This window comes from Mirounga leonina, unplaced genomic scaffold (genome assembly GCF_011800145.1).
Source record: "Mirounga leonina isolate KUSES-001 unplaced genomic scaffold, KU_Mleo_1.0 Mir_418, whole genome shotgun sequence".
In the NCBI taxonomy this organism is placed as follows: Eukaryota; Metazoa; Chordata; class Mammalia; order Carnivora; family Phocidae; genus Mirounga; species Mirounga leonina.
In genome coordinates this window covers 1,153,369-1,180,943 of record NW_023270739.1, presented here as the reverse complement: position 1 = coordinate 1,180,943, position 27,575 = coordinate 1,153,369, and the positions used below count along the sequence as shown (strand labels likewise).

The 27,575-nt window shown below is 45.6% G+C and overlaps 2 protein-coding genes across 16 annotated transcripts in view; one reads left to right on the top strand and one right to left on the bottom strand.

Annotated features, from left to right (window-relative positions):
* The window catches only part of FAM118A (family with sequence similarity 118 member A), a 46,055-nt gene extending 20,557 nt beyond the window's left edge, over positions 1-25,498 (top strand). For 12 of the 15 annotated variants that reach the window (XR_004676030.1, XR_004676022.1, XR_004676033.1 and 9 more), the window contains 5 exons: positions 359-391; positions 1,244-1,327; positions 13,593-13,784; positions 15,209-15,292; positions 19,341-25,498. Coding sequence is in view for 1 of the 15 variants with exons in the window: in XM_034987315.1 (XP_034843206.1) it covers positions 359-391; positions 1,244-1,327; positions 4,327-4,346 (137 nt within the window). In the remaining 14 variants the exon portion in view is untranslated. Of the gene's footprint in view, positions 1-358; positions 392-1,243; positions 1,328-4,326; positions 6,248-13,592; positions 13,785-15,208; positions 15,293-17,131; positions 17,487-19,340 lie in introns of those variants that run through there. The other 3 variants (XR_004676028.1, XR_004676029.1, XM_034987315.1) reach the window with 3 other exon arrangements.
* Positions 7,265-27,575, bottom strand: part of SMC1B (structural maintenance of chromosomes 1B) — a 63,477-nt gene continuing 43,166 nt past the window's right edge. The window contains exons 16-25 of the mRNA XM_034987316.1: positions 22,072-22,213; positions 21,101-21,246; positions 19,583-19,736; positions 17,126-17,224; positions 15,169-15,325; positions 14,155-14,309; positions 12,969-13,120; positions 11,085-11,154; positions 8,471-8,581; positions 7,265-7,351 (exon numbers count right to left, since the gene is read on the bottom strand). Coding sequence (XP_034843207.1) covers positions 7,265-7,351; positions 8,471-8,581; positions 11,085-11,154; positions 12,969-13,120; positions 14,155-14,309; positions 15,169-15,325; positions 17,126-17,224; positions 19,583-19,736; positions 21,101-21,246; positions 22,072-22,213 — 1,273 coding nt within the window. The remainder of the gene's footprint in view (positions 7,352-8,470; positions 8,582-11,084; positions 11,155-12,968; positions 13,121-14,154; positions 14,310-15,168; positions 15,326-17,125; positions 17,225-19,582; positions 19,737-21,100; positions 21,247-22,071; positions 22,214-27,575) is intronic.

Here is a 27,575-nt window from a genome sequence, read left to right as displayed (position 1 = left end):
TGACCGGGTCCTTAAGGACATTGTCCTTATGTTCGTGAAGGACCTCTCCTGACTGGAGAGGTGGTGTCCTGGCGTTGACAGCTATGACCGCGACAGCGGGTGCCCTTTCTCCCTGTGTGCCAGGCGGGCCCAGCTGTGCCGCGCTCCATGCGCTGACCTCCCCCCCCCCCCCCCGCCCCCGGTCCTCACGCTGACACTGGTTGGAGGAGAGGGGGGCGCTCACCGGCCTGGCATCCAGGTTCTCGGTCACTGTCGCTCTGCCTCTTTGAGCAGGCCTGGCCGCTGTCCCCACCGCCAGCTTGAGGACAAAGAGCCTGTGAAGTCTTGGTTCTGCTGACTGTTTTCCTTTCTTCTCCAGATGCTGACCGAGTGGACAGCACCACACTGTTGGGTAAAGCAGATCTTGATTTTTACCAGCCTGGTTTTTGCCTACACATTCCATTATCTTCCTGCCACTGTAGAATTGTGAAAGGGTTTCTCACAGTAAATACCTAACCTGTCGTAATCCGGCCCCACCAGAGATGGGGACCAGCGGGGCCTCGTGATGGTCCCTGCGACAGTGGAGGGATTAAAAATGTGTCCCTCCAGCGGGGAGGCGCAGCGTGAACATGGCTTGTGTGCTGGCACCTGAAAATGATTTCCCGTCCCACAAGCAAGAGTTGCAGGGCAATCGCAACAGGATTCGAGTCGTATTTTACCACGGGGTCTGCAGTGTAGTAGCTTCGTCCCGTCCCCTTCCGAAATGTTCATTGCAAAGGTTCTGAGCTTTCGTATAAAATTTTCCTGCGTGCTGCTGGTTGGCAAGGTGAAGGTTCTTGTTGCTAGGCTCAGCTCTGGCTGTCAATGAATCACGAGCTAGGACTGCGCTCGGTCGCGGCACCGTCCTCCTGTCGGTGGCCCTGGGGCCTCGGCGCCAGGCTGCCCGCTTCGGTCAGGCAGGGGGCGGGGGGAGAGGAGCCTCTGGGCGCCGCCTGGTGCTCGGCCTTCAATGTAGGGACCCCGCAAGCATCACGCTCCGCTTTCCATCTCTGCCTCCTTGCCCTGTGGAGGGACACCTTTATTATGTCACGCTGTCACTTGCACGTGCCTCCCACGTCCATCTTCTCTTTGGGACAAAGCGTCCCCTGTGGCGTCTGGCAGGGGTCGGGGGCCGGTGCCTCAGTACAGTCAGATTTATAAATGGGTCCTTGAAGGGTGGATTCTGGAAGAGATCAGCTTGTAAGTAAAGGGTTTCCTCTTTCAGGGAATGCGTGTCAGGACTGCGCCAAGAGGAAGCTGGAGGAGAACGGAATGGAAGTCTCCAAACGGCCCCGCCGGTCGGATGCGGGTACGGTGCTTTCTCTTTTTTTTTTTTTTTTTAAGATTTTATTTGTTTATTTTAGAGAGCGAGAATGAGAGACAGAGAGCATGAGAGGGAGGAGGGTCAGAGGGAGAAGCAGACTCCCTGCCGAGCAGGGAGCCCGATGCGGGACTCGATCCCGGGACTCCAGGATCATGACCTGAGCCGAAGGCAGTCGCTTAACCAACTGCGCCACCCAGGCGCCCGGTACAGTGCTTTCTCTGCGGCAGGACCCCCGCGTGGTCAGGGGGCTGGCAGGGTGGCGGGCGCGGCCTCGGCCGGGAGCGCCTCTCGGTGCTGGGGGTTGTGCGCCAGGCCAGCAGCACGCCTGCCGGGTCACCCGGTTTCACAGAGCGCATCTGCCACGCGATCACGGCCAGTTCCCCGAGCAGCGCCGGTGGCTACTCGGCGGTGCCCACTGTCCCGACTTACGTCCCCTCAGTCTCCAGAAAATACCACTTCAGATCCTGTTTCTTGTTCCCTCCATCAGGGACTGAGATATTCGGAAACCGATTATCTAAGTGGATCAGGCCCGTTGCCTCCGGGAGGGGATCTGGTGCCGCTCGCCCAGCCCGGCCTCCCTCCAGGGCCCAGGGCGCCTCATCTCTAGCTGCCCAGGTCGCGGGTGGGACTCCTGAGTCTGCACCGGCCCCTCCCCCAGCCAGGCCACTTCTCTGTGGGCAGTGCTGGGTGCGTGGTCACGGCCCGGGCCGGAGCGAGCCCCCCGGTCTGCTTGTCGGTTGTCTTAAAGTTGGAAACAAAAGCACTTACTTTATTAAAATAGTGCAGGTATTTTTTTCCTGGTTCACCGACTTGCGTGCTGCGTTAAAACGGGACCGGAGTCATTTGCAGGATGTTCTCAATGTCAAGGGCAAATGCATTTTTTGTTTGTTGCATGTTGGAGTTGCTGGTGTTGCTTTTTATTTTTTGAGGAGTTTCTAGATTTCTGTTTGCCTTGTCCAAAAAATCAACGTTTCGCAGTGTTTTTAACGTATCACTCTCTCGGTCATACCGCCCGCCCCCCTTTCCCGAGACCCTGACCTTCTGCTCCGCTCCAGGCCCGAGCTGCCCTCCCTGGCCTCCTGGGCTGCTGCTGGCTCTTCTTCTGCCCAGGCCTCTCGGGGGCTGTGATAGCCCTGTGTGCAGCGGACTAGCTCCCCAAGGCCCAGGGTGTCTGCAGGTGTCTTCTCGTGGTCCTTACTCTCCATGCGTGGTCGGAGTGTGGGGTTCTGCTTCCTACTTTCCCGAGGGACTCCGCTGTCTTACGGGTCTCGGTTTCCTGTTGGGAGAGAGTCTGTTGGCAGCCCAGTTCTCTGTCACCTGTAGGTGATCTGTTGCTTCCCTTTCTGGAAGCTTTTAGGATCTTCTTTTTTTTTTCTCATATTCAGGAATTTGATGAAGGTATATTTAGGTGGAAATCTTTTTTATATACCTGGCTCAGTTTTCAGTGTTCTCTGTCTTCATCAGCGATCTCTGTATCTACAACAGACTGTTTCAACAGTACATGTTCCTCATGATGTAGAAGAAAAATGCAGTGTCCCAGCACTGCTCAAACATTACCCACCACCCCGGGGCGTCATTTAAATGTTGAATTAACAGGTACCTGACATGTGACATGCTTCATAGCCCTAGAAATTCTTAGTGGGTTGTCAGGTGTTTAAGGGCATTTTGCTTATGTTTTCTTATTTAAAGTAATAAAAAGTTAACTCTTATCTGAAAATCCTCAATCCCAGTGTTTTCAGGAATGGAGTAGAGTCAGATACCCAGGGAAGCCCTTGGTGTCTCCAGAAATTTGAAAAGAGATCACAATCATGGCCAGAGGGGTGGGGGGGAGATGCTATGAAAGAGAATAAGTCAGAAAAGAAGAGCTCCCAGAAATTAACGGTAACGCTCTCAAAATAAAAATTTAACCCAAAGGCTACAACATAATTCTGAGAACCTCCCAGAAAGTTTTTGAAAAGTTAAGGACTGAAAATGAACATGAAGGCATGAGAAAAACAGCAGAAATCAATCCAGGAGGTCCAACCAGGACGAAATCAAGGAGGAGGGAACAGAGTCAAAAGAAACAATCGAGGAAACCATAGTTTTCTCAGGACCGGAGAAGCAAGGAAAAAACTGAGCGTTGTGGGCAGAGTGTCGCAGCTGGGTAGGCCTGGCGGCAGGAGGAGATGGGAGGGAGCCTTCTGGAGGACGCTGAGCCACCCCTGCAGCAGATCCTTCGACACACACACACCTGTAGGCGGAGAATGCCGTTTCAGGGGCATTTCGAATATAGTTCTTTCCAGTCTTTGGCAAATATTTGGAGTGTGAATTCAGCTAGTAAGGACATCTGTAAGCAAATGAAAATGAAAAAAATGAAATGAGCGCTTTGATTGTTTTCCTCCAGGACAGGTGGTTTTTCCCACTGGTCTCTTTCCTGCCCCGTGTTGTTGCCCTGTCTGGGGCCGCTCGGTCACTTGTGCGAGTGAAGAAGGCAGAGCCCGTGGTGTTGCTGTGGCTGCGTATGCGCGGCTCCCCCTCCAGGGCCGCCCCTGGGCGGTGGGGCGCTGTGGCCGGCGAGCCAGTGGGGCCCCAGGGGATCCCCGGGTGCCAGCGCCCCAGGCAGGCACGTGTCCTCAGGGAAGCCCTCTGGGTCCCCGGGGGCCAGAGAGCGCAGAGGAGTGTGGCCAGCTGCCGTCCTCCCTGCCCTGTGGTGGGCTCCTGCCATCCGCATGGTGATATGGCCCCCCCGTCGGGTGACCGCTCCCCGCTCCCGGTCCTCTAGGAAGGGAAAGGGCTACATGCGGGCGTCGAGATTCCCTGACGGTTGTACGAGTCCCAGAGCCATGTCTATAGGTGGCAGTGGCTGCTTCCGGATGGGGTCACTTTGAGAGTGTTTAGCGTGGGAGAAAAGCCGTAGACAGTTCCTGAACTAGAGATCCTCCGCAAACACTCCTTTAAGCTGAGTTTTAACATTTTCGTATTCCTTCTTTTTGTTGTTGGAACAGATGATGCTGGAGGGTCTTGAAATCTTTAAAACCAATAAAACCTGCAACTTGAAAACCAGCCTTCTGTAACCGCAGTGCCATAACCCAAACGATGAGGAATGTTCGGAGAACTCCGCGGGGGATCTCTCCCTCTGACCCGTCCCACACCCTGAAGAGCCGTGGGGCTATGCGGCCTCGAGGGCTGCATGCAGGTCCCGCTGTGGGGGGTAACTGCTTGGGAGGGGACGCGCACCCGGCAGGTGGCCGCTGTGCGGCAGGCGGCCAGCTACCTCAGGGACCACGGGTGGCGGGAAGGGGTCCCGGGCTCCGGGCTCCCGCGCCACACACCCCCTTTGTCAGGGTGGTTTTTCTAATAAGGGGAGGGTGAGGACTGTCCAAGCAACAGTAGTTGCCAAAGAGGAAAAAAAACCACTAGACACTTAAATTTTGTAATTTTTATGTGGAAACGTCTGTTACCGTGGAGAAAAGCTTAGCGTTGTCGCGTTGTTGAGTAGTAAAGCGGGAGCCGGTGCTGGTTGGAGGCGCTGCATCTGCTGCTGAGAATGGGATGTTTTGAAAAAGAAAGACCAGCTCAGCGGGCTTCTTTGGAATTACCTGATTTTAGTGACTTCAGCTCCCGGAACGGCAGGCCTGACCTCGGCGGAGGGGCCCCGGACGGCAGCTCAGTGCTGGCCGGGTCCGCACACTGGTGGACAGCTGAGAAACGACAAGTGGAGCACAAGACCAAGACTGCAGCTTTTAGTTAGAGTGTAAATTCCAGGTTTTCCGAGTTTTTATTCTGTGGGGTAAGATCCAGCCTTTCTGTTCGTCTCTTAAAAGTCTCTTCCTCCGGCCCCCTTGGGGTTCGCATGCAGCGAGGCAGACAGAGCCTCTAGAGGGCCCGCGGCCGTGGGAGCGGAGCGGTCAGGGTCAGCCAGGGGCAGAAAGCAGCACGCCGGGAGCCGCTCCGACCGTGACCCTGGCGGGGACCCTGCTCACTTTCCTTTTCAGAGGCTGCTATTTTTGATGTGGTTTCTTGCCCAATCCCATGACACTCCCCATCGAAGGCGCTGGAGCTCCCCCAGGTAGAGAGAAAGTTAAGAACAGAAACCACAAGGTTGGGATGTGTTGTGAATGAGAGAGAAGCCAGAGACCCGCTTAAGACTTTTTTTTTTCTTTTTGAAGCATGAAAAATTTTATGTTACTCTGGTCATAAATAAAATTTTAACTTCAACTTTGTGTGCTCAACTTTAGTTATGACAAGGCTTGATGTGATGTAGTTAATGAGAACGTTTACCCTGAGTTATCAGTTGTGAAGTCAAGTGACTACTTGAATGTGTTTAAGTTTTTTAAAAAGCAAATATTTAAGTTGTTGGTTTTGTAAAGACACGTTTACAAAGTGCAACCAGGGATGAGTGAATCTGAAAGTTGGTTAGACACAGGGTAGACAAGCATGGAAAATGATGTGGAAGAGGATATGAGACTGGAAAAGTGGAACCAGCTCAGGATGAGCGTCGAGTGCCTTCTTGCTGTCATGAACGGGGAGATCTGTGGTCAGTTCTGCTAACGCTTGTATTAAAGTGCAAATGTCTTTCAACAGGATTGATCTGTCAAACAATTTGAGCATCACTCATTTGCTTGGGTGTGATTTTGTCGGTGAGAAACACTGGCTCCGGGGGGGTGGGGGTGGTGACGACAAGAAGGCCCTATTGTAACAGCGCTCCATCTGCATCCCTCCATCATCCCGTGGTTGGCAGGAATGGGGGTGCGTGGTCTCACAAAACAGACCGTACTTTGTGGGATCACTGGGAGTGAGAACAGCCCAGGCAGCGATAAGGGACTGCTCTGAGCTCATGGGGCCCTACAGGGACATTTCAACGTGAAGTTGGATGTTTTCCAAGGCAGGGGAAGTCTGTGATTTAGAGGGTATTGCTGATGGTTTCTTAAAAAAGGTGCGGAGGACAGATCGAGTGGCTTCTGCTTGCTCTGTGCGGCTGCTAGAGCTTGGCGGGGTGAGGGCAGGAAGCGTCTGTGTGGCTGCGGTCTACTTGCTGGGCACGGGGTGCCCTGAGTCTGCGTGAAGCGGTGAGTGGTAAGCGGCGCTCACAAGTGATGGTTATTTCTTCAGGCCCCCCCCCCCCCCCCCCCCCCCCCCCCCAGCCCGGCCCACTCTTCAGTGAAGACCACCAGCACCTCAGAATTCTGTTTTATTCCATGTTGTGTTGCTTTATTTTTATGTTTACGTGTTTACAAACCCTTGTGTGGAGGGGTGACTTTCAGTAGATCACAGTGAGGGAGCTACTCTGCTAGGTACAAAATTTTAGTCCATCTTGAAATGGAAATGAAGTATTATTGCAAATGTGGCAACTTCCTTTCCTCCCCATAACAATGTAAGTAGAGAAGTCAGTTGTTAGTTACTTGGGAAAGCCTGTGTTCTTCAATATTTTGTTAACAGAAATTATACTTAGAGAAATTTAGATTTCACTGAGGCAGACATAATTCAGTTTCACCTTAAAATATTTTGTTGTTGTTTCTATAATTGTAGTTTGGAGACATTTGAAATTAGAATATTCTTTATTGATATTTTCAATATTGATAACATCCTCTGAAATAACTTCCTATGAAATCCAGGTTCTATGCCCTGTAACTAGTACGTTTGAGAACGAAGAGTTTCTCTTAAAGATTACTTAAGCGTACAAGGCAAGACCTGAGTGAAAATAATGCAGAATTCAACATTTTTCTGACTGGCTTTCAAAATGGCAGTTGAAATTAACCATGCAACGCTAAGGGGGCCTGAACTTGGACGGAAGTGAGCTCCAGCATCTGGTAGGTCGCAGTGGCACTGGTCGCTCAACTGCTCCCGCACTTGGTTGTTCAGGAGCAAGGACTAAGCACTGGTGACCCTGACCTGCCCGACTGTCCTGTTGGCTCGGGGTCACTCACGGTCCTAACGCAACTCTCAGTTTCTTTTGCTTTCTCGGTCTTCGGTGTCTGGATACTGAGAAAGATCCAGGGTCAAAACTCGGCTGAACATGCAGTCATCTTGCTGAAATGAGAGAGGACAGCAGAGGGTCAGCTCTCTGCTTGGGGACGAAGTGTCATCAAACGTCAAGGAAGGGCCACTAGGGAACCTGGATTCGCACTTAAAAAGGGGCCTCCTCATAGCCACTGGTCTCCGGTTAGGTCAGCTTCCCGCTGGTGTGTTCTCTGGTGAAGGTGCACGTACACGCCAGCCCAGATGACCGCGCTGAGGGGCTGCTGACAGTAGGCACGAGCGTCCCATGGGCAGAGGTCACGCGCTGCTGCAGGAGGACGCTCGCTCCGCGCTTGCCACACTCCTCACCTTCCCCTCACCCGCCTCCCTGACCCGGAAGCCCCAAACCCTTTCTCCTCAGTTTAGCCTGGAAACGCTGTAGAAGCCCAAGTCCCAGACAGCCAGCCCTGGGATTACTCTTCACCAGGTGTGTCTGCTGTGCGCGTGTGCGGTGCACGCGGTAGGAGCGGTTTTTCTCGTTCACCTGCCTTTGCCAGTCTGATTTACAGAGAACCTAAGATGGGTAGAGGAAAAAGATCTTTTTGGCTCCCCTACGCTGGGATGAGAATTTCCAGGGGTCCCCTTGGAGGCACAGGAAGGGAAGTTAATTTTTATCTTAGTTTAAATGAAAACTCAGGAAGTAAAGCCTAACTGTCCCCAAACTGAATGATCTGAATGAGCTGCTCTACTCCGTTAGCTCAGGTCAGTATTTTGAACAGCTTGAGAAAGGTGTGTGTGAATTCTAAGTTACTATACAACTTGGAATGTCTGATCAACTGGTTTTTTCCTCTGCTCCTTTAGTGCTACCCACAATGCATTTGTTTTGCCTAAAACATTCAAACATTAGAAAAATATGAAATAGGATATTAATAGTTTGCTGTGTATGTTAGCACGTATCTTTAACTGTTCTGCAAGTTTTGATTTTTCACTTAAAGCATATCTTTAAAATTTCTGTGTACTGCCATAGAAAAATACGAGTTTTTAAAATCTTACTTGGTTTAAAAAATCATTTAAGCCTACATTTATCAACTCCAGAAATCAAACCGTATCTCCAGACTCCACCAGTACTTGTGATGAGGTGTCAGGAAAGAACTGAGGGACACTTCTCCTCTCCCCGTTGGTGGTCTTTACCTCTGGATAGACGCCTATCAGTGCATCGGCTTTGGAATAGAACTCCTCTTTTAGGGAAATGATTATCATCTGAAACTGCTCTTGCGTCTGCTCTTTGATGTAACTTGAGACCTGCGGGGAACACAAAGCCCACGTTTCACCAGCAGGGAAAGGCCTCGTTGCTGGGCCCCTGGACGGTGACTGGGCCTGTCTCCGGCTTTGCCCATGGGAGGTGATAAGGCACTTGCCTTTCTGGTAACTCAGTAAATCCACTGTAACTGCAGAAATGGAAATAATTCAGATTCTAAAGAGGTTAGTAAAAAAGTTGTAAATCTTACTAAATCTAGCATCTAAAACTTTAAGAATGTTTTTAAGAACAGAGCTCTAACTTAAGATACCGTCAGGTGAAAATGCAATCAGCTTTCATAACAAGATAAAAACTGCCACTCAGACACTATGTGGGAAAGGACAGACTGGTATTTAAACTTCCAATTTCCTGTTTTGCTAACTTAAAGCCAGAAGTGGGGAAAATGGCATTATATATGTATTCATAACCATAATCTAATTATTTGGTTAAAGTTGAACTCAGTGGCTCCTTCAGGAAGCTCGAATCCAAGGCATGAGAATATAAGAACAAAATGGACTCTGGAGAGAAATGAGTCTTGTTGAACAAACTCTGCTCGGAACCCAGAGAAACATAGGGAAGAACTTGGCCACAGTTTCACAAAACGTCTGCCAACTTCCAGCTGGGGTAAGGGGCCAGAAGGGCTCTTCTCTGTCTGCATCGGTCCCGACTGCACCAGGGCGGTAAGGACGCAGCTCTGGAAGCAGGTACGGCAGCCCTGGGTGGGGAGCAAGTCACTAGCTCAGGTGAGTGATGAAGAGGGGAAAGTGCCCTTGGCCAAGAGGCTTGGATCCACAGGCAGAAGGAACTCCATCTGGCGTTCGAGGCCATGGTGGCCACTAGGATGCAGGACTGTGAAGTCCTAGGATGCTGTCAAGAATGGAAGGTGAGGCAGAAGGGACGCATTTGGCTTGGAGTGTTACCTGTGGTAAGGTAAATGGGGCACCCTGAGCACGGGACAGAGTGGGAGCTACTTTGGGTTTGGTCCTCCTCTATTCGCTCATGCTCAGTAGGGCAGTGGAGTGGCCAGGAGGGTAAATTTCAAGGGAAGACAGGAAGTTAAAAGGATTTTCATACATAGGATGGGTGCCAACAGAAGAGTCTTAAGTAAGAGTCTCTGGAGATGGTGGTAATACAAACATCTAAATTTTGCTAGAAGACACAGATGCCTTAAAAAACACAGTCCACAAAAATAGAGCCCCACCCCAACATACAGAACGTGGGTACAAAGTACCTAAAGTCACCTCTTCAAGGGAGATTTCTCCCAAATGAGTCAGGCCATCAAGTCCCATTAGCCAATGCACCTCGGCTGGCATTCAAAGAACAGATTTTCTGTTGCTCCCACGTCTTCCTTCCCTGGTTACTCTGAAATCTGGCAGGTCCCAGAAGGTGGCTCTTGCTGTCCTCCACAAGGTTCAAGGGACTGGGGATCAGCTTTCTACATTTTGGGACTGTGGAAGTTGACAGGCTGTCCTTAGGCACTCGGTGCCCTGTGCAGGAAGGGTCAGAGGAGGACAGCTCGGGATGCGCTGAAAGAAGACAGGCCCCTCAGCTACAGCTCCGGCCCCTCCCAGCAGACTCAGCCGACTGAGAAAGCAGGCGGGCCAGCTTCGGAGACTCAGCCTGCCAGGGTGGCACTGAGAACTGAAGACACCGCTCCGAGAAGGACTCCTTAGCCAAGCTCACAAGACTAAGTGTATAGCAGGATGCCAGCTTCCACTGTGCCTGGAATCGGAACCAGGAGTCTGATTCATCCATCTCCAAAACGACGGCTCTGGCAGTAGGACCATGACACCAGAGTCCGTGGGCTGCAGCTGTCCCGTCCCTCGGCAGCCATGGGCCAGGTACTGCCAGTGATGGACTCCGCGGCCTTTGGTCAGGCCTCCATGGCCGACTCCGTTCTCATGTCAGAAAGTCACAGTGGCGATATGTGGCTTCAGTGTCCCCTTTCAGGGGGCTTTTTAGATCTATGCTCTCATCTTGAAGGCTGACCTTAACTTGAACTCCCAAGAGTTAAACTGTTTGTTTCCTTAGTTCCCTCGTCTCAAATACTGAGAAATAGGATCATGAAGTGCAACAATCGGATTAATTTTAATAAATGTGGGGGGGGGGCAGAAGTTTGAACTTTAATTTCTTTGGAATTTTATTTAGAAGTGTTATTTTTAGACTTTATTAAACAACTGATTTGGTCCTATTTGCCACTGGGCCTCTTGGTGACCCTCTAGGTCCCAAAATCTAGATCTGGGGACAAGTTACCCACTAGCAGTGCTGTGGATTCAGTAAAACAATCCTCACCTGACTCCTATCCTGATTCCCTAATAATTCATTGAGGGTCCCCTAAACCTCGAATGAAAACTGCCCCAAATTTTCAGATATTTAACTTAGATTTGACTTTTAATCAGCAATTATCCAACAAACTGTGTGTGTTCAGGGTAAACTGTCTTTCTGACCAGAACATGATCCTCGAGTTGTAAGTGATCTACTAGAAATTCAAAGCAGAAAGAAACTGACCTTGCCAATGTTTGTGTTGTCCAGAGCTGCATCCACTTCATCTAACACAAAGAATGGAGCAGGCCGAAAACTAGAAAAAAAGTTACACTCCAGTAAGTTACAGCTTTCTATTAGGATTAACAGTATTCGGGGTAAATAAGATACATCATCTTGAATGCTTTAGCCTCAGTCACCAATGATCCCAATGTGCAATGTTCAGTCCGTGTCCCCCGTGACCACTGCAGGTGGCATTTGGGGTTGCCCCCGGCCTGTGGCTCTGACATCAAGGATGACCGTCTGCTCCCCTCACCTGACCCACCACTCCTTTCATCTCTTCCACCAACTCCTCTCAGTGCAGTGCCCTTGGGGTGCAGTGCTTACACACTAATTAGTTCCCCTGGTGATTTCATCTCTTCTCAGGGTTTCAATATCATCCATGTCTTGAGGGCTCCCACACTTGCCTCCCTTGTCCAGCAGCTTACTCGACAGCTCCATGTGGGTGTCTAATAAACAGCTCAAGGTCATCCAAGATCCCGCTCCTCACCTTCCACTCCAGAACTACTCCCTCCAGGGGTCTTCCCACTCTAGTTGATTAGGGGTCATCCTGCTGCCTCCTTCACACCCCACACCTTGTCTGCTCAGCCTCTGCTCTCACCCTGGTCCAGCCCACCCTCATCTTCCACCTTGATTGTTACAATAGTTCCCCAGCCCTGTGCCTGCCACTGTTGTATACAGTCTGTTCACTACAGATGCCAGGCTCTCTCTGGCCTCAGGACCCTTGCACTTGCTGTTCTCCATGTCTAGAACATTCTTCTCTTAGCTATCTGCAAGACTTACTCCCTTCATTCCTTCAAATCTTTGCTCAAATGTTGCCTTCTCAAGTAGGCCTTCCCAGGTGAGTCTTTAATACTGCAAACCCTACCCTGCTACTGCTACTTATGATCTCCATTCCCTACTTTTTTTTCTCTGTAGCATCTGTCATTTCCTGATAGTCTATATGTTAGAGAATTTAGTTTACTAATATACCTTCTCATTTGTCTTCCCCAATAAAAATGAAGTCTCTGAGGCAAAGATTTTGTTTTGTTCACTGCTGTCTCTCCAAAGCCTACACCGGCAGCCCCGGACACACAGTAGATATGTAATATCTGCTGAATAAATGGATGGCAGTGACACCTGGTACTAGTCCTGTTCTGCTGAGACTTGCTCAGCACAGACTCGTCGTTCGATTCCTGCGGCCTGCTCTCCCCAGAGTCTGCTGGCAATGCTATTTCCTGTTCCTCTCCTGTAATGGCCTCTTCTTTATCCTTGGGAGCAGTAAAAAGCAGCTGGAGAACCTAGGCTGATCTTCCTGGTCACGAAAGCAGAGAGGCTGCATCATGTGCACCTAGATCTTCATCTAAGGATTTGCATGTTGAAAGTCAGTTGCCCTAATTTTAGCTTATGTTTTCTTGATTTACTTCAACTGCCACCATTGGAAATGAGGTCAAACATTTTTTCAGAAGAAATACTTCACTTAACATTCTTTACATAAACACAGGTCTGTGAATAGGCACTAAGAAAATAATACAAAGGTCGGGAGTTTTTGTTCTGTTTGGGTTTGTTGTTGTTAACTGTTGGCAATCCTGATGTCATATGTGGCCATTCCAGTATTTCTTTTCTTTCTTTCTTTTCTGTAAAGCTGGAGTATTAGTAGCTACTGGTAATTATAGAAAATTAATGAAAATCTAAGACTGAATTGTGTGTTAGATTTGCAGTCTAAATTATTATAGGCCTAGAAATAGAACCCAAATATTGTCTGGCTAAAGAAAACAGTTCTGTATCACATATGCTAAAACGGGTCTTTTGTAGGAGGGTCCGTTTGGGTTCTGCCCTGATGCAAAATCAGATAGCTCGCCATGGTCTTACCTGTGCACGGCGAACAGGAGGGCTAATGCAGCCACACACCTTTCTCCCCCTGACAGATTGTCCATTGGCATGAACCGTTTGCCTGGAGCCACGCAGTTATAGCTAATTCCCTCTAGGTAAGGCTCTTCTGGGTTCTCTGGGCTAAGAAACGCCTGAAACACAGGTTATTTACTCAGCAAAATCAGAAAAGCAATTAGTAAATTTCAACTTTGGAAACTGCAATAGAGTTTAACTGCAAGATATTCTGTTGGTTAGGTTTTCCTCCATTGTGATGGCAAAATACAGATGCCTGCAGATAATGTACATAGCTGGCTCTACAGTGTGGTCACAGGAAACAGGGCTGTCTGGGTGGGGAGCAGAGGGAAAACACCCTAACACACACAAAGGATCAGGCCTCCCCACAGGCCTGCCAGGCAGACGTAGGCAGCACGTACCACCGTCTGACAAAAACAGTCTTCAGGCAGCCCACTCGGTGGCCCATTCACCAGCCACTTACTGAATACCTGCTGTGGGCCAGGTACTGTGGCTACAGAGATGAATCCTGCCTTTAAGGAGTTACTGGGTTTATTTCAGTCTTTACTGAAAATAACTATTTTTGGCTAAAATTCTCAATATCTGATCCAGGATCAACTTTCAGCCATAAAAGAACACCACGAGAAAGGTAAAAGCAGATGTGGAAGACCTGATCGACATCTTGAGTCCACATTCAGCACCACAGGATCTGCCATGGGGACTGACTGAGGATCGGGCAAGGGTTCTAGCAAAGAGACTATCAACACAATCCTGCCTTTGGTTCTTTCCTTCTCCTGATCCCAGGTCAGCCATTTCCCAAGACCCTCTACATTACAGGTACCTTCACTACAGAGACCACTGACCGTTCCATAAAATCAAATTAGCACCAGAGAGCAGAATTCCAGAACTGAAGAGAATCTGGAAACTAAATGACCAATCCCCTCATTTTTCAGATGAAGAGACAGGCCCAGAGAGGTTCTGCCTTGTCCAGGCTGGCCAGTGGTAGAGTGAGTGGGATCTAGAACACACCCAGTTACGATGGTAACCAATCTTCTGGACTGACTTTGCTCCAGAAGTGGGTCACTCAGATAATGTGACACATTTATTTCCCACCAGAAAACAACTACCACCAACACAAAGTTCCCAGTAACATCTGGGGGTGAAAAATACATACTTGGGCACTGACGTTTCTGCAGAGCTTCTTGTAGATTTGATCAATTGAGATCGAGACGTGCTCAAAACACTGGCTGAAAAGGTCGTATCTCCTTTTTTTCACCTGTTCAAACTCTTGCCTACACATTCTGGCTTCCTTTCTGCTGGCCTCAAAAGCTAAGAGAAAATCAGTGTTCTTTATTTTGCAGACCACTTAGGGGCTGGCTCCTCTTATTTCAACTTTAAAGCACAGAATATTATTAATTTTTTGTTAAGATTTTGTTTGAGGGAGAGAGAGCACAAGCAGGGGGAGCGGCAGGCAGAGGGAGAAGCTGAGCAGGGAGCCCGATGTGGGACTCGATCCCAGGACCCTTGGGATCATAACCTGAGCCGAAGGCAGGTGCTTAACAGACTGAGCCACCTAGGCATCCCAAAAGCGTAGAGTATTTTAAAAACTGGATTTTGAATTTGGTTGTCTTGAGTACAGTCTACCTTTAAAATACATCAATTGTTATTAATTCCAAGAACATGGCTCTTAAAATTGATGAGCCATTTTTCTAGTAGGGCTAATTTTAAGATAATGACAAATTCTGAAAGAGTATCTAATATGACCATCCTGCTGGTATAAAAAAATATCTGTTCTAAAATAACCAATACACCTGGAGCACCTGGGTGGCTCGGTTGAGCGTCTGACTCTTGGGTTTCTGCTCAGGTTGTGATTTCAGGGTCATGAGATTGAGCCCTGCATGGGGTGGGGGGGGGGGGGGGCCGGCGCGCACTCTCTCTCTCTCTCAAATAAATTAAAAAAAAATAATAAACCGGTTTTTGAGTTAAAGCAGAACACTTTCAAAAAGGAAGCAATTAGTATTAAAAATGCACATTAATATAAAACAACAGAGGAAAATATATGATACAAATAAATAAAAAGCTACATAAAAATAAAGCTACAATCCAGGGGGGATTGCTGGTGTTACAGAAATCCAAGCCCGCCACACCCAGGAATATGGCCTTGCTGACAACTATAGCCCAGGCTCACCATCTGTGGACTCCTGAAACCTGTCTCTGACTGTCTTTAGGTTCTCCAGGGCTCTCAGGTTTGGGGCCGCAGTCTTCAAGAGGATGTCTTCCTGGGATGCCACCTGTTGCAGCAGGAGTCTCAGGTGGGTCTCCACTTCCTTATCAGTTTGTAGAGCCTATTATTGGGTAAAGAACAGCAATGATAGCTTGCCTTTCCAAACTGTTGAGTAATTAGGCACAGGGCCCTTCAGGATCGGGCCGCTGCTCCCTCCCTCCCTCCACAAACATGCCTTCCCTCCCTCGAACCCCTCTGAGTCTGAAATGCCAGCAGGCTGCGCTATCCCTAGCTTCTGGAGCCGGCTGTGCTCATCCACGGCTCTAGTGTTAGAGACCCTGCTCTCCTGGAACCCGCATCCCTTCCGTACTTCCTCATCTGGCTAAAAAGAATTCCTCAATTCACATACTACCTTCACTTATTCATTACAAAATACTGATTGTTTACTATGTATTAGGCATTCAGTGATGAAAACTGTTCTGGCCTGGGACGCCTGGGTGGCTCAGTCGGTTAAGCGTCTGCCTTCGGCTCAGGTCATGATCCCAGGGTCCTGGGATTGAGTCCCGCATCGGGCTCCCTGCTCTGCGGGGAGCCTGCTTCTCCCTCTGCCTCTGCTTCTCTCTCTGTCTCTCATGAGTAAATAAGTAAAACCTTAAAAAAAAAAAAAAACGGTTCTGGCCTTGCCCTTAAAGATCTCACAGGGAAGTCAGACCCACACACTGGCATTGACAACAGTGCGAATACGCTCTGAACACCAACCACAGGTGCTGCGAGGCAGAGAGAAGGGACCCAACTTCGGGGGTGGGAGGGAGGGGCAGCACTGAAGCTGAAACCAGAACAGTGGATAGAGCTTGAATGAGGAGGGAAGGGCAACCTTCCAGGAAAGTGTTCTTGTCCTCCCAGGATCTTTAATTTATATATGATAAAGGTGATGTTTTAAGTCCCTGAGAAGAGAATTACTTGAAACATGTTGCGTAAATGGGCTAACTTAGGTCACTTTTTAAAAACAGATTCTTACCTTATACCATATGTCAAAATAAATTTCAGATGAATTAAATAGGTAATGAAAGCAAAACCAGGAACAGGAAGAATATTTATAAATATTTACTCAGTAATAAGGTGGGGAAGGATTTTCTAAAATGAAAGCATTAAATAGACTATAGAAGAGACAAAAGCTTTTTTCTCATTGCCTCAAAATAGCATAAATAAAATCCAAGAGCCCAATGAATCTCACAACATATATTAAGAACGTGTGAAATTAAAAGATGTGGGTATTGCTACTTGGCGTCTGCTCTCTACTCCCTCCTTTCTCACAGAGCCCATGTTTAACCATTTCTCCCTCAAGCGTCCCCTGTAGCTGGGGGTGGGGTGGGGTGGGGGTCCCTGCTTGATGAAAGGCTAGTCAGGATGGAGTCAAAACAGAAAGAAACACAGCATTGTAGTATGGCTTATAGGGGTGCCTGTGACGCAGAGCTAGAGCTGCTCAATTAAAGAGCCCTTGAAACTGCATCCCAGGTGTGTACCCTGCAGCTGTGAATGCAGGGGCCACAGCGGAACCCTGACGGGCAGAAGCCAGGACGCTGGAGCATGGTGGCTACTTCTGTCTCTTGCAGGATTTCTCAGAGACTAATAATCATTGTGCATCTTCAAGGAGACAGCCCTCCAAAAAACTGGCTGACCACAGAAGCTTTTCTTCTTTGGGAAGAAATTTCACGATACTCATGTTCTGCTGAACACACAGTGAGAAATGCTGATCTAAACATTTTTAAAAAGCCACCTACTTAAACCATTTCTTCAAAAACCATTAGGCAATCTACTTTTTTCCCCTAAACGTAGGCTCTATGGTCTAAAAAGTATTCTGTAGTATATTTAAATATTCACTATCACAGTGAGTTAGTCCTAACAGAAATCTTTGGATTACCTTCAGATCGTCTCTTAGAGAGCTGTAGTCTATCTCGATGGCTGCTTCCCTCTCATAGATGTCAACTGTCACCTGGGTATCTTCTGCTTCAGTTCCCAACTGAAACACAGATGAAGCCCTTTCTTTGTTATATGAAATGGTGATCTCATCCATCTGCCCAAGCCTTCCAGTTGATTCCCACCTCACTCCTTACTGGGGCGTCCAAGGCCATGATCTGGCAACAAGATCCCCAGGTACTTCCATGCGCACAGTATGAGTTCAGAACTAGTAATCTAGTATAGTCTCTCCCACAACAGAAGAATCTTCTACAAGAAGACCTGGCAGATCTAGGTAACATACCTTTTTTTTTTTTTTTTTTTTTTAAGATTTTATTTATTTGAGGGGTGCCTGGGTGGCTCAGATGGTTAAGCATCTGCCCTCGGCTCAGGTCATGATCTCTAGGTCCTGGGATCGAGCCCCATGTCGAGCTCCCGGCTTGGCAGGGAGCCCCTGCTTCTCTCTCTCCCTCTCCCCCTGCTTGTGCTCTCTCTCTCTCTCAAATGAATAAATAAAATCTTAAAAAAAAAAAAGATTTTGAGAGAGCACACACTTTCCTTCCAGTGGAAGGAAAATCTCAGGTCCCACCTACCAATTACAGTAAGACAAGTACTCCTATAATGATTATTGTAATTATTTCTACCCAGTAATCCTTGTTCAGCCCTCTGGAGAGAGAGAATTTAGACCTCATGCCTTTTCTGTTTCAGGCTTTATGGAGAACATCTTGTATAGCATCCCCATTACATAGCCACTTCTAGATGTGCTTACAAAATTCCAGTCAGGGAACTCACCACTAAAGGCCCTCCATCTTTCTGGTAGCAAGTGTTCCCTAGGAGCAGAAATCTGTCTCTGTGGCCTCTACTCCCTAACCCTGTATCCCCCTTGGGACCAGAAAGAACAAATGTGATCCTCCTCCTGTGATAGATTGTCTTCTAATGGAGGAGAATGATTGTATTCCCCGAGTCTTCTCTTCCCAGCACAACACGGTCTGGGCCTTTTTGCTATGCTGAATGCTTTACTCTTAAGAAGCATCAAGCTTTAAAAAGTGAACATAATATTCCATTTGGCCTGACCAGCACAAAGTAGAGCAGAACTATCATTTTTTCTTTTTAGATAATGATTCAGTATTAGTCCAGCTTAAAGCCTTTGATACCTGCTCTGAAATACCCCACGAGTATGAAATTCTTTCAAGCCAGTGAAGTCATTTGACATTCATATGGGCATGCTGGGGGACAATTCTGAAGGTTCACTAACTGAAAGCAATAGGAACAAAGCAGCAGCATGAATACTTGACCAGTAACACTCACTTCAGTGTCAGCCATTAAAATTGCTTCCTCCTCTCTGTAACCTCTTCTAAAATTACATTGCCTTTTATAAACACGTTCTATTTCGATAGTATAATAACTATTGTTTCTTTGCTCCCATCTATTTCTGCTGTTCACAGACCCCTCCCTTCTCTCTCTGACCCAGAATTCCCTAACAGAGAGCGCAGGGGAGAGTTCTCTTTCCTCTCTGGTCAAAGCTAGTGGTTGTAGCTGCAGCCTTGTGGGGAAAGCCGATTTGGGAGAATAAAGCCAATATATACTGAGCCAGAAAGAGTTCTTGACGGTGTTCGAATTCCTGGACTGAGTCCAGCATGAGACCGCCCCCTCTCCCTATCCCACCCCCCTACAGCCCTATCCCTTTACTCCCTTTAAAGCCATCTGAGTTGGGTTTAGTCTCTTGTGGCCAGGAAAGGGTTTTCTCCCTTCCTTACCTCTTTCTGCAATGTGACCTCTGCTACAATTGAGAAAAAAGACAGAGACTTTTTGAGTGTAAAGTTATGAGATCTGGTCAACGTTGGCAAGAGAAGAAGTATTTTATATTTTATAGATGCTTCACTCTGAAGAATCCAAAGGACTCAGGGCACTTCTGGGGTGGGGGATAGATGGAACAGAGTAGCTGTCTGTCTGCTGGGGCAGAGCAGAGAGGGGAGGAGGGATGTGGAAGGGAGACCCCGGGGAAGAGCTCAGAGATGACCTGAGAGGCAGGACAAACCCTTCTGTCACTGGCTGTGGATGGGCTAATGGGGAGATGCTCTTTCCGAAGTGCACAGCAGCTGCTTCCCTAACACCAGCCCCAAAGGTCACTGACGCCAACAGCTCGAATTCTCTGATTCCTCTTGGGATCTAATGTGTAGGAAAGAAACTCCAGCCCATCCTGTGACGCTAAAAGGACATGGATCAGCAAGAGACAGAACTGCATGAAATACCCAGTCCTCTGCAATGACGATCGTGGGAGGAGGAGATGCCTTCTCCACTCCTAACGGAGCTTTAGGCCCAGGGGAAGCGTCTGCAGACCTGGGACTTCACTAAGCAGCCAAAGGGCATCACATAAAGTTCCCCACGACTGCACTTATTTTGAAATCCTGAGGTAGAATACCTCCACTTCAATGATGTCATCCAGTGATCCCAACAAAAGGATTATTTCAATGTCTTGAACTTTGCAATCAAGCAGCAGATTATGCTTCTCTAGCCGTTTCTGTTCCAAAGAAGTTTGAATGATTACAACTTCTTTTTGCCATTTTCCCGCTTCCCTGTAAATACACAGATATGAAAAGTGATACTTTACTCATGTAAAGTTGCACCAAAGAAGAAAAATGAATGTGTTATAAACTCACATGGAAAAAAGATTTTTTCCTATGAGTTCTATAAGTTCTAGAGTTACCTCACTGATGCTTATAATATAAACTTTAACTTTCTTGAGAAAGGCCATGAATGTAATTAGTTAATCCTAGGGAGCATTTTTTAAATAAACAATTACTTTAATCAGGCTAGCTTTGTGTCCTACGTTGTTTTAAAATCTATATAATTTTTCAAGCTGCATTTCTTCCTCAATATGAGCTCTACATTTTAGAATCTCAAAATAAGAGAAACAACCTTTTAATAAGAGAAATGTCTTACCAGTTAAGTCATTACGTATCTAATGGTCTGAACTTTTCCTTTTACTACAGCCACTATTAATATAATGCCCTCTATCTTAAATGAATGAGGGCTTGGGGGTTTTACCAGTTAAAACAATGTGGGATTTTAAAGAGGACCTAGAAATAGGACCAAAAATAAATTAAGAAGTATATGGTTTTCAAAAATACAATGATGAACAGAGATGTAGTTCTGTTTATACTAAATACAAGAGTGAAAAAAAACTCAGGAGTAAATGAACTTTAATTCCACTCGAAAATCTTAGACGAAGAACTTTCTGACTCTGTCCTGAAATGCTGAAAGTCTTTAACCAGTGAGGAAAACCATGAAATGCCAAGAGTTGACCAAACCAGAGCACATTTCATGTGATTGCTTACGGTCATGTCCAATCATACAGGAAAGCAGAGGTCACTGTGGTACAGCAGGCTGCCTGATTCCAAGTGTCTTTGTCCCCATCATGACAGAAACACAGGCTTATCACATGCCAGGTACCGTTCTAAGTGTCATATGAACAGTCCCTCATTTAATCCTTACACCTCTCCTGGGAGGAAGGCACTAGGAGTATCCCCATGTTACTATTTACTAGAGGAGGAAATGAAGGCATAGTATGTAAGCAGTAGAACTGGGGTATGCAACCACACAGACTGGCTCCAGATCTCACCCCCACCCCGCCCCGCCAGGCTTTGTCCCACAGGCGGACTAGAGAGGGGCCTGGTACAGCAGTGTCTGAGGGATTTAGGGTAAGGGACTCTTCATACATGTCCATGTTTTCTTCTGCCAAAGAGTACTATTCACTCTAAAGAACTAATCGCCTCTTTTGGTTTTCCTCCAAACGAGAACACTTGAAAGGTGTGATGTGGGACTAAAAGCACCAAGGGTACATACTCAAATAACAAAACTTCCTACAATAAATTTCAAATTGGTAATAAACGTCTTTAAAATTCTGGTTATGGTCCTTCAAACTGATACACTGAATTACCTATCAATAGCCAAAAATTTCTTCCGTTCTTCTTCCAGCTGAGCTTGGACCTTCTCAGCGTTGGCATTCTGAGTGACAAATACGTCCTTAAGTTGCTGCCGCTTTGCCATGAGTTCATCCACAATTTGCAGACAATTTTCTTCAGCCTGAATGAAGATGATTTGCACTGTAGACTCACCATTGTTTACATTAATAAGGTCAACAGATCATCTTATTGTCAAGAAACCAACCCAGTGATTCTGGGATAAACCCTTATTCTGTGTGCTGCCTGAACCTCTATCCCAGCATGTGACCCACTCTGGTTCTACACTTCTTGGAAATTACTGCCTGCCTTTGTCCTTCACTTTGGATTCGTTCCTCAGCTTGCTGCCATCTGACTTCTGTTCCCATTGTCCAGTGAAAATGTTCTTGCTGCTATGACCTCTTAATTGGTAATCTGACCCCCGCCTCCCCTCCGCCCAGAGTGGTGGGGTTTCTGGCTCTATCTTCGTAACCCATGTGACCACTCCTTCCAGAATTCCACCCTTGCCTCACTGCTCTTCATGGTCCTCTGCTCTGCCCGGGAGTCTCAACCACTCATACATGGTTTCAGTTCACTCCCATAAAGTAGCCCGGGCTCTTCCCACCATCTGCGTGCTCTTCACCTGCCAGAGATCACTGCCTAGGTATCACACAGGCAATTCAAGCTCCATGGGTCCAGAATGTTCTCCCTTTAACTTGCTCCTCTGTCCACCAGTCAATCACCCAAACTAGAACCCAGGAGTCATCAGTGGCATCCCCCCTTGCCTCCCACGCCCACTTCAACATCTAGTAATTCATGAAACTGCTGATATGACTTCCAGTATTTCCCAGATCTGCCCACCACCTTTTGGGTCACCAGGAGGACACTTCAGGAGCTCGACCTGTGTTTACTCAATGGAGGAAGTCATCATCTCAGTGATGGGGCACCTCAGCCACCTGTTCTTGGTTACCTGCTTTAGGTCATCAATGTCCTCTCTGCCTTTCTGGATGGTTTCTTTTAAAGTGTTGATCTTACTCAGTTTCTTCTTCAGCTGATTGCGACTATATTCGAGTTGAACGTTAAGACGAGTTTTTTGTTTCTCAAATTCTAATCTAGTATAACAGAGTCAAGTGTTATAAGTGGTAAAGAGTCTTTTAATTCTTTACTTTTTAGTTGTTATTATGGAAAATGTCAAGAAAATACAGAAGTAGAAGGAATACTATAAGGAGTTCAGTTCACGGTCAGTCCTGTTCCATCGATAGCTGTACTCGTGACTGCTCCACCACTGGGGTATCTGAAGCACATTTCAGACATCATATAACGTCATCTGTAAATATTTAAGTCTGTGTCTCTGCAAGTGAAGTGACCATTAACACAAAACCACAAGCTACTATAGATAAAAATGATGACAATTCCTTAATATTAGATTGCTCTCATTGCCAGATTTCCTAAGTCTCATTAAAAACTAAACTGGTTTGTTTGAATCAGAATCCATACATTGCATATAAATATATGTTTCTTCAGTCTTTTGTTATCTGTGGGCTCCCCCCCCCCTTTAAGTTACAATTGATGTACTTATTCTCATTTATTTGTCTGTCTTTCCAAATGGCTAGTCATCCACAAACTCCCAACTTGGGAATTGAAGAGCGTATCTTTCCTGAAGCTCCTTCCTCCTTTGCCAGCCTCACAGACTCCTCATAAAGAACTCCAAGACCAACTGTAGCTCCTCCTTCTCATCCTCTCTCCCTCACATACCCTGCTAAAGGATCATTCAATCCAGACAGATTTTCAAGCACTAACTGTTACCAGAGACTAACTGTGCTAGATACTGCTGATACAAAGACCACCACAACAGTAATGATTAAAAATAGAGTGATATTCACTGAGACGTCACTGTGTCCCAGACTGTCACTCATGCTTTTGCAAGAATTAACTCACTTCAGTTGTAGGACTCTCTGAGTGGCTAATACTACCATCCCTATTTATGAGGAAGCTGAGCAGACAAAGCACAGAGTCAAGTTTCTTGCCGAAGGCTACCCCATGAGGAAGGGATGGAGGGGGCGTGACACAGAGTCCCTGCTCTTAACAACTTTGGTTAAGTGCCTGCAGGAGGGGTTAAGAACAAACCCTTGAAGGATTTATTCCTGCTGCAGGAGGCAGACATGCAGACTATGTACGACGGAAACACTTCTTCACTTGGCTCTGGAACACCATGCCACTCTGGCTTTCCTATCCCCTCACTGGCTGCTCCTTTGATGGTTCCTGGTGATCTTACCCAGGCCACATGGCTTTAAGTACAATCTGCATACAAACAATCCCAGAATTTATACCCCCAGCCAGGACCTCTCCCATGAACTCCTAACTTACACATTTAACTGCCTACTCCACATCTCCAATCGGATGTCAAAGGCATCCCAGGACACATAATGGATAAGCCACTAGAAGCAGTAAGAGGTTTTAGCAAACTTATGTTACACCAATCTAAAATTTGATAGCGTTTTTCTACACCAGTAGAAGCCAATTAGAAAAACATAAAAATAAATACTCGTAAGAAAAAAAAAACTATAAAATACCTATGAAATAACTTAAGATCACATAAGATCTCTATGGAAAAAAAACTTTAAAATTCTAATAAAGGATATAGATGATCAGAATAAATGAAGAGACATACCAGGTTCTTAGGTTAGAGGACTCGATATTTTGAAGATGTTCTCCCCAAATAAATCTATAAATCTGATGCAATCTCAATCAGAATTCCAGTTGGATTTTTATGAGAAACTCAATAAACATTAATAGGCATAATTCTTTACAAAGAAAATCTATCAAAGTTCAAGTAGACTTCAGAAAAAAGAATATGACAGGAGGATAAAGAAGGGGCATTTCACAGTGATAAAGGGATAAATTCATCAAAAAGACATAATGTTCCCAAATTATGTATGGACCTAATCACAAGGCTGTAAAATAAATGAAGTAAAAACTGACAGAACTGGAAGAAGAAACTGACAGATCCAAAAGTATACTTGGAAATTTCAACACTCCTCTCAGTGTTTGCTGAACAACTAGGCAAAGGACCAGTAAGTACAGAGAGGACTTGAATGATACTAACCAACTGGATTTAACTGACACCCAAAGAACACTCCATCCAACGGCGGGTACCTAATAAACAACACACTTCTAAACACCCCATGGGTCATTGAAAGAAATCACAAAATATTTGAAAATATTTTGAATGGAATGAAAATGAAAATACAACATACCAGAAGTAGTGGGATGCAGCTTAAGTGGTAATTACAAGGAAATATATAGTTTAAAATGCTTATATTAGAAAATAATTAACCCAAAAGAAGAAGAAAATAATAAAAGAGCAGAGATCAATAACACAGAAACAGACAAACCACAGAGAAAATCAATGAAGCCAAGAGCTGCTCTTAGAAAGGATCAATAATAAATTAATAAAATGAATACACCTCTAGCTAGGCATCAATAAGAAAAGAAAGAAGATAAATCACCAATATCAGAAACGAAAGAAAGGACATCAATATAGATCCTACAGACATTAGAAAGGATAAAAAGCAAATATTATTAATAACTTTGTTAATAAATTTGACAACATGGATGAAGTACATAAATTCCTTGGAAGACACAAACTACCAAAACTAACTCAAGAACAAAGATATCCTGGAGAGTCCTATATTTATTAAGAGAACTGAATCAATGTCCTCTCTGCCTTTCTGGATGGCAGAAAACCTTCCCACAAAGAAAGGTGGGTGGCCCCAGTGGCTTCACTGGCAAATTTTACCAAACTTTTTTGAGAGACGTAATATAATTCTACAAAAACCCTTCCAGAAAACATAAAAGGAGACAATTCTTGAATCATTTTGTGGGTCTGGCATTACCCTGATACAAAAATGTGATAAAGGTATTGCAAGAAAAGAAAACTATATATCAGTACACTCATGAATGTAGATGCAAAAATCCTTAATGAAATTTTAGCAAATGAAATCCAAAAATATGTGAAAAGGATAATACAATATTACTGAGTGGGGTTTATCCTGGGTATGTAAAGTTGGTTTAACATAATCAATATATCATATTAATAAACAACAAAAAACCCCAACCATGCAATCACTCAAAAAAAAAAAAAATGGCAGAAAAAGTATTTGACAGAATTCAATATTCATTTATAAAAAATTTCAGCAAACTAGAAATAAAAAGGAACTATCTCAACCTGCTAAAGGGCACCCTAAAGTTAAAACCATACTTAACTGTGAAAGACTGAGTGCTGTGCCCCTAAGACTGGGAATAAGGCAGGATGTCTGCTCTTACCACGTTTATTTATTCAACATTGTACTGGAGGTCCTAGTTGTGCAATAAGACAAGAAAAGAAATAAAAGGTGCACTAATTGGAAAAGAAGAAATAAACTTTTTTTCACTGAAATACAATCATCTATGTAAAAAATCCTAAGGAATCTAAAAAAAAGAGCTCCTAGAACTAATAAGTGCAGCATAATTGAAGGATACAAGGTCAGTTTATAAAAACCATCTTGGGTGCCTTGGTGGCTCAGTTGGTTAAGCATCTGCCTTTGCTCAGGTCATGATCTCAGGGTCCTGGAATGGAGTCCCGCATCAGGCTCCCTGCTCAGCGGGAGCCTGCTTCTCCCTCTCCCTCTGCCTGCTGCTCCCCCTGCTTGTGCTCTCTCTCTACCAAATAAATAAATAAAATCTTAAAAAAATAAAAATAAAAACCAATTATTTAGGGGCTCCTGGGTGGCTCAGTTGGTTGAGCACTGAAACTCTTGATTTCAGTTCAGATCATAATCTCAGGGTTGTGAGATTGAGCCCTGTGTCATGCTCTACACTCAGTGTGGAGTCTGCTTGAGATTCTCTCCCTCTGCCTCTCACCCCATTCTCTCTAAATAAATAAATAAATCTTAAAAAAAACCAGACCAATCTTATTTCAATATACTACCAACAATCTATTTGAAATTGATAATTAAAAACAATTCTATTTATAATAGCATAAAGATATAAGGTACTTAGAATAAACCGAACAAAATATAAGACCTGTACACTGAACACTAAGAAATACTAATGAGAGAAATTAAGGAAGATCTACATAAGGAAGATCTACATAAGACAGACACCATGTTCGTGCATTAGTATTGTTTAAATGTCAATTCTTCCCAAATTGATTTATATATTCAACACAATCCCAATCAAAATCCCAGCAGACTTTTAAGCAATTGAAAAGCTGATCCTAAAATGTACATGGAAATGCAAAGGACATAGAATAGGCAGGGGCGGGGCGCCTGGGTGGCTCAGTCGTTAAGCGTCTGCCTTGGGCTCAGGTCACGATCCCAGGATCCTGGGATCGAGCCCCGCATAGGGCTCCCTGCTCCGAGGGAAGCCTGCTTCTCCTTCTCCCACTCCCCCTGCTTGTGTTCCCTCTCTTGCTGTGTTTCTGTCAAATAAATAAATAAAATCTTAAAAAAAAAAAAAAAGAATAGACGGGCTTGACCTTCCTTGTCCACTGTTGTAGTCTCAGTGCCTAGAAGGGTGCCTGGCTCATGGGAGGCTTACAGTAAATAGGTGCTGAATGAATGAATGGACCATGAGAGAATTAGAATAAAATTCAAGGAAATGGGCCAAAATAGTGATAGTTTTTATTTCTGGGCAATGGGATAATGACTGATTTTTTTAAAAAGTTTTCTCTATGTTCTCCAAGAGGCACATACTACCTTTTGTATTTAAAAATTATACTTGATTATAAACCCACAGCTGGGGCTCCTAAGTGGCTCAGTCAGATAAGCATCCAACTCTTGATTTTAGCTCAGGTCATGATCTCAGGATCGTGAAATCAAGCCCCACATCAGGGTCCATGCTGGGCATGAAGCCTGCTTGAGATTCTCTGTCTCCCTCTCCCTCTGCTCCTGCACGCCCGCCCCCTTCTCTAAATAAATAAAAAGAAAAACCCACAGCTAAGATTATATTCAATGGAGGAAAACTGAGAGCTTTTCCTCTAAGGTCAGGAATAAATAAGCATGTCTACTCTCACCACTTTTATTCAACGTGGTACTGGAAGTCCTAGCTACAGCAATCAGACAAGAAAAAGACATTAAAAAAAAAGAAAAAGACATAAAATGCATCTAAATTGGTAATGAAGAAGTAAAACTTTCACTATTTGCAGATGACATGATACTATATGTCAGAAACCCTGAAGACTCCACCAAAAAACTACTAAAACTGATAAATGAATTCAGTAAAGGTCTCAGGATACAAAATCAATCTACAGAAATCCACTGCATTTCTATACACTAATAATGAAGCAGCAGAAAGAGAAATTAAGAAAACAATCCCATTTATAATTACACCAAAAATATAAAATACCTAGGAATAAGCTTAACCAAAAAGGTGAAGGACCTGTACTCTGGAAATTATAAAACACTGTTGAAAGAAACTGAAGACAGCACAAAG